Raw genomic sequence first — 4,932 nt, 5'->3', positions numbered from 1 at the left:
GTGCGTAGGGTGTGTGTGTGTGTGTGTGTGTGTGTGTGTGCACACGTGCGTGCGCCTCATGCTCACCAGCAGTGCCAGCCTCCCTTACCTGCCTTCAGGCCCAGGCCCCCTTCCCCTGTAGGCTAGCCCCTGGGTGGGGAGGCCTCTGCCCTCCTTCTGTTACCTTCCAGCAACTGGCTGAGCCCAGGTGAGGGTGGGAGCAAGGAGCACTGCTCAGGACCCTGGCTCTGCTGTGTGTCCAGCTATAGCCATCTGGGATTCCCTGCCCTTAGTGCCAGCCTCCCTTACCTGCCTTCAGGCCCAGGCCCCCTTCCCCTGTAGGCTAGCCCCTGGGTGGGGAGGCCTCTGCCCTCCTTCTGTTACCTTCCAGCAACTGGCTGAGCCCAGGTGAGGGTGGGAGCAAGGAGCACTGCTCAGGACCCTGGCTCTGCTGTGTGTCCAGCTATAGCCATCTGGGATTCCCTGCCCTTCTCTGGAGCGCGTGGCCTCAGCATAGGAGGAAGGAGCTGCCCTGCTAGGGACCAAAGAGCTACCTTGAGGGCCCCTCTCTCCTTCGTGGTCTCCAATGAGAAGGCAGTCAAGAGCACCTAGGCCTTCCCCAGGGGTGGGGCCAGGCAGAGCTTGCTCCTCTTTCTTCTGTCCTCCCAGCACCCCCCACCCCACCCCTGCTTCTAGCTTGGGCTTCTCTTCTGTAGGACACAGGGCAGGGAGGTTTACTTCTCAGCTTCCTCCGCAGGGCCTCCTAGCTGGAACCCAGCAGCAATGAGGCGGGGCAGGGTGTGGCAGCTATGAAGTGGGGGTGGGGAGCTAGGCCCGGCGCGCAGGCAGCGGGAGGTGCAGGCCGCTCTGCTCTGACTCGGTTTTATGAACTCCAGAGAGAAGCCAAGTTTCCTCAGCCCCCTAATGAAACCGAGAGCAAGGCGAGCTGATTAGAAACAGACAGGCAAGGAAGGACTCAGGGAAGAGCTGAGGCTTGCACGGGGTGGGCTTGCATGTGCCAGTTCGCGTGTGCGAGGACGTGTGTGAGGGTGAGGGGCTGAGCATGCGGATGTGCTGTGCAGCTGAATGCACCCTGGCTGGCCCTGGGCAGATGTGCATGTGCGTTCTGGGCACTCGGCCTGCAGTCTCAGGGCAGCCAAGCCAGGGCCCCTGTCCTCTCTCCCCAGATCTGGGCCAGGCCAGGGAGTGAGTTGCTCCCCTTGGATACAGGGTATCGGGGGTGCCACAAAAGTGGGCAAGAGAAGTCATATTTTATTCTCTCTTTTTTTCAAAATTTCGGTTCTGGGGATTGAACCCCAGCCTTACTCATGCTCAGCAAGTACTCTACCACTCAGCCTGATAAGTCCTATTTAATGCACTGTTTTTACAAATCAGTACTATTGCTGGGCACCATAAGACACACATTTAATCCCAGCACTCTCAGCTAAAGCAGGAGGATTGCCACAAGTTCAAGGCCAACTTAGTACTACATAGTTTGAGGCCAGCCTGGGCTATAAAACAAGACCCTGTATGGAAAAAAAAAAAAAGTAAAGAAAATAAAAGAAAAAACATTGCAAAAGGATGTGATGAACAAACAACATTTTAAACAGTTTTACAGGAGACACAATCCAGCTCTGTAGTTGTAAGACTCTACCTCACCTATCTCCTCTGCGCCCCCTCTAATCTCTTCCCTGGCTCCGATCACATTTTATTCATAAGAACAAGTGACTAGGGCCAAGGATTTAGCTCAGTGGTTCTGCAGCCTGCCTTGCAAAGTGTAATGTCCTGAGTTTGATCCCTGGTACAAAACAAAAAACAAAAAAAAAAAACCGAAAAACAAGAACTAGCCTGACATGGTGGCACAGGCCTGTAATCCCAGCTTTTGGGAACTGAGGCAGAAGGATCTCTGTGACTTCCAGGCCAGGGCTCGACTACCTAGTGAGATCAAGGCTAGCCTGAACTGCATAATGAGACCTTGTCTCAAAAAAAACAACAACAAAAAAAATGAGAATCAAGATCTATCATGTAAAGGTATAAGACCTCAATGATGAATGTAACTGTACTGTATACCTAAAAGTACTAGTAAACTCAATAAAAAAATAAAATAAATAAAACAAGTGACTACTGGACATAATGGCACTCTCCTTTAACTCAGGATATCCAGGAGGCTGAGGCAGGAGAATTGCTTGAGTGCAGGAGTTCAAACCCAGCCTGGGTGATTTAATAAGATTCTGTCTCAAAATAAAATTTTTAAAAGGGTAGTAGAGCGCTTAGCGGTAAAGCAATTGCCTAGCATCAGGAGGCTCTGGGTTCCATCTTCAGCTGCAGAAAATAAGTGGCCGGCCCTGAAGCCCTACTGCAAATTTGATTATCTCTTTTAAAGATTGCATTAAAATCTTCCAGATCTCCATGAGTGGGGTTTCTTTGTGCCGGAGAGCAATGCCTCACCCCCTCTCCCTGCTCCTGCTTATTGTCTCTCTTCCTGGGGATCCCTGGCCCCCACAGCAGCCCTCTCTTCCACCCTGCATCATTGAGGCCCTAGCTCTGATGCCCATTCTTCCTCCCTGCCCACCTTGCACAGGGAGCCCGCGGGCCACGGCCTCTGCCCTGCACTTCCCCTCCACGTCCATCATCCAGCAGTCGAGCCCATACTTTACGCACCCAACCATCCGCTACCACCACCACCACGGGCAGGACTCGCTGAAGGAGTTTGTGCAGTTTGTGTGCTCTGACGGCTCAGGCCAGGCCACTGGACAGGTGAGTGTGGAGGGCCTCGGAGCCCCACCGAAGCCTCATCTCCACGTCTGTCTGTCTGTCTCAGGGCTCACAGGGAGCAGCCAAGGCCAGGAGCCACCTGGGCTAAAGCAGCAGGGGCCAGCAGCACTGCACCATCTCTACTGCTCTGGGTCTGGAGTGAGGGCACTGAGCCAGGGTGGGTCCAGCATGGACTTGGGGCAGGAGTAAACCTGGAACCTGTCCAACCCAGGCCTGGGCCCCATCTCCTGACACCCCACTCAGACCTTCGGGGGTGCAAGGATTTGGTGGCTAATAGACCAGAGTTTGCCATCTTGCCTCTGGTGACGTTTGGGGCTGTTTGTCCTCTGTGGTGTGAGGCTGTCCTGGGCACTGTGGGTATGGGCAGTTCCCCTGGTCTCTGCCCACTGTGGCAAGCACAGATGCCTCTGGATTTCATTGTGTCCTGGGAGCAAGGCAGGTGACAGTACTGGGTAGAGAGGAGGTCCCCGTCCTGCCATCTCTCGGAGACCTCTGTTAGCAGGACTCCTAACACAGGGTTCCCAGGACCCTTCAGCTCTGGGTGCAATCAGGGAGACTGAAGCCCCTATGGAACCCGTCTCTGCTGTGGGCCCCAGGGCCCAGTTACTGCTCACTTGGGCCTCTAGCAAAGGAATTACCTCAAAGGTGTGGGCCAGGGGCGCTCTTAGGTAGGCATGCTGGGCCCTGCAGACCACCCTGGGTCAAAGCACAGTGGGAGGTTGTGCGGCTGGGGAAGTGTGCAGGCTGGAGGGTGCTCCAGGATTGGGGTTGGGAATGGCGCACTGCAAGCCCATGCCAGAGTCACCAGGGACACTGACTGCCCTTTACCACTCCACAGGCGCCACCACCATGCGCTCTGCTTGGAGGGGCATTGGCTGTGTGACTGGGGATGGCCACCCTCAGCCTCTTGGCTCTCTGTCCATCACAGAAGCTGGTCCTCCTCCCTCCCGCCTGCTCTACCCCCTTGTGCTTTCCTCCTGTCTCCTCTGGCTGCCTCTGCAGCTCCTCAGCACCCTGGTGGCCTTGCGCATCGCTCTGAACCAGCCCTGCACTCTGTGTAGGGGTCGGCAAAAGTAGACCTGTCCCCCAACAGCTACTCTGCTTCCTTTGGAGATGCAGCAGCATCCACGGGGAGCCAGTGGCACATGTCCTGGCCTCCCAGAGGGCCTGGAGTCAGGAGTGGAGAATAGAGAGGCTAGGAATGCTGCCGACAGGTGCAGGGGCCTTCAGAGGCAAAGGGGGTCAGGCCCAAGAATGGGGTCAGGCCCAAGAACCAGTTAGCCCAAAGAACCATCCAAGCGCAGGGCCTGAGGAAGAGAGGCCCCAGTTGGGTCCCAAGCCTTTCCTGACTTGATAGCTCCAGAGTGAGGACTCAGCCTCTTAGAAGACTCTCCTCTGGGGCTGCTGCTAGTTCCTGTAGTCCTGCAGAACACTGCAGACAGGGATGCAGGCAAGGCACCTGAGCTAGCAGAGGCATCAGGCTGGGAGCTGCCTCTCTGGTCTCCTCTGCTTGTCGGGGCTCAGCAGGGGACCTGCTGTAGGGGACCAGGCTACGGACAGTTCACACCCTTGGAGAGAGCAGAGGCCTGTCGGGCTTGCTCTGCAGCCACTGTTAGAGGAAATACTATGAGCATCTCTGAGTCTTCTGGAGGCCTTGACATACAGGTGCCTGGGCCCTGCCTCAGAGCATCTTTTTCAGCAGAGCTGCGGCAGGGCTGGAGGTTCAGGGTGTTTGCTGCTGCCTCTGGCACTGATCTGGCCTTGAGGATCTGGAGTTACAGGCAGCTTTGCAGAAAATATATATGTAAAAACATTCTACAGGTAGTTACAGAAGGGTCTCAGATAGTTCAGTAGCCCAAGTGGGGCGCCACTGGGGAGGAGATAAAAAGTGCAGAGAGGGGAGCCTAGACAGCTACAGTACAGTGAGAAAGCAGAAGGCCTGGTGGATTGGGTGCGGACACCATAGCCCAATTGAAGAGTAGGACTGGGAGGCAAGAGGGCTGCTTTTAGCCCAGTCTTGCCCACTCGCTGAGACAGCCAAGTGTTCTACCTGTAAGACAGAGAGGAGCTAGAACACCTTTCAGGACCCACCTGGAAGCTGCCACCTGACCAGGTTGTAAGGGAACATGAAGTCAGGAGACCCTGAGATTCTTCTTCTTTTTTTTTTTTTTTTTTTGT

General features: G+C 55.2%; 1 protein-coding gene across 7 annotated transcripts in view; it reads left to right on the top strand.

The window, feature by feature from the left end:
* Positions 1 to 4,932, top strand: part of Nfix (nuclear factor I X) — a 66,161-nt gene that overhangs the window by 51,758 nt on the left and 9,471 nt on the right. For all 7 annotated transcript variants that reach the window (XM_010613388.2, XM_010613389.2, XM_019205919.2 and 4 more), the window contains one exon: positions 2,561 to 2,736. In XM_010613388.2, the coding sequence (XP_010611690.1) occupies positions 2,561 to 2,736 (176 nt within the window). The remainder of the gene's footprint in view (positions 1 to 2,560; positions 2,737 to 4,932) is intronic.

The sequence above is a fragment of the Fukomys damarensis genome, unplaced genomic scaffold (assembly GCF_012274545.1).
Source record: "Fukomys damarensis isolate Sample0158 unplaced genomic scaffold, DMR_v1.0_HiC HiC_scaffold_30, whole genome shotgun sequence".
Lineage (NCBI taxonomy): Eukaryota > Metazoa > Chordata > Mammalia > Rodentia > Bathyergidae > Fukomys > Fukomys damarensis.
Note: the sequence above shows the minus strand (reverse complement) of the source record. Positions and strands in the feature narration are given on the sequence as shown.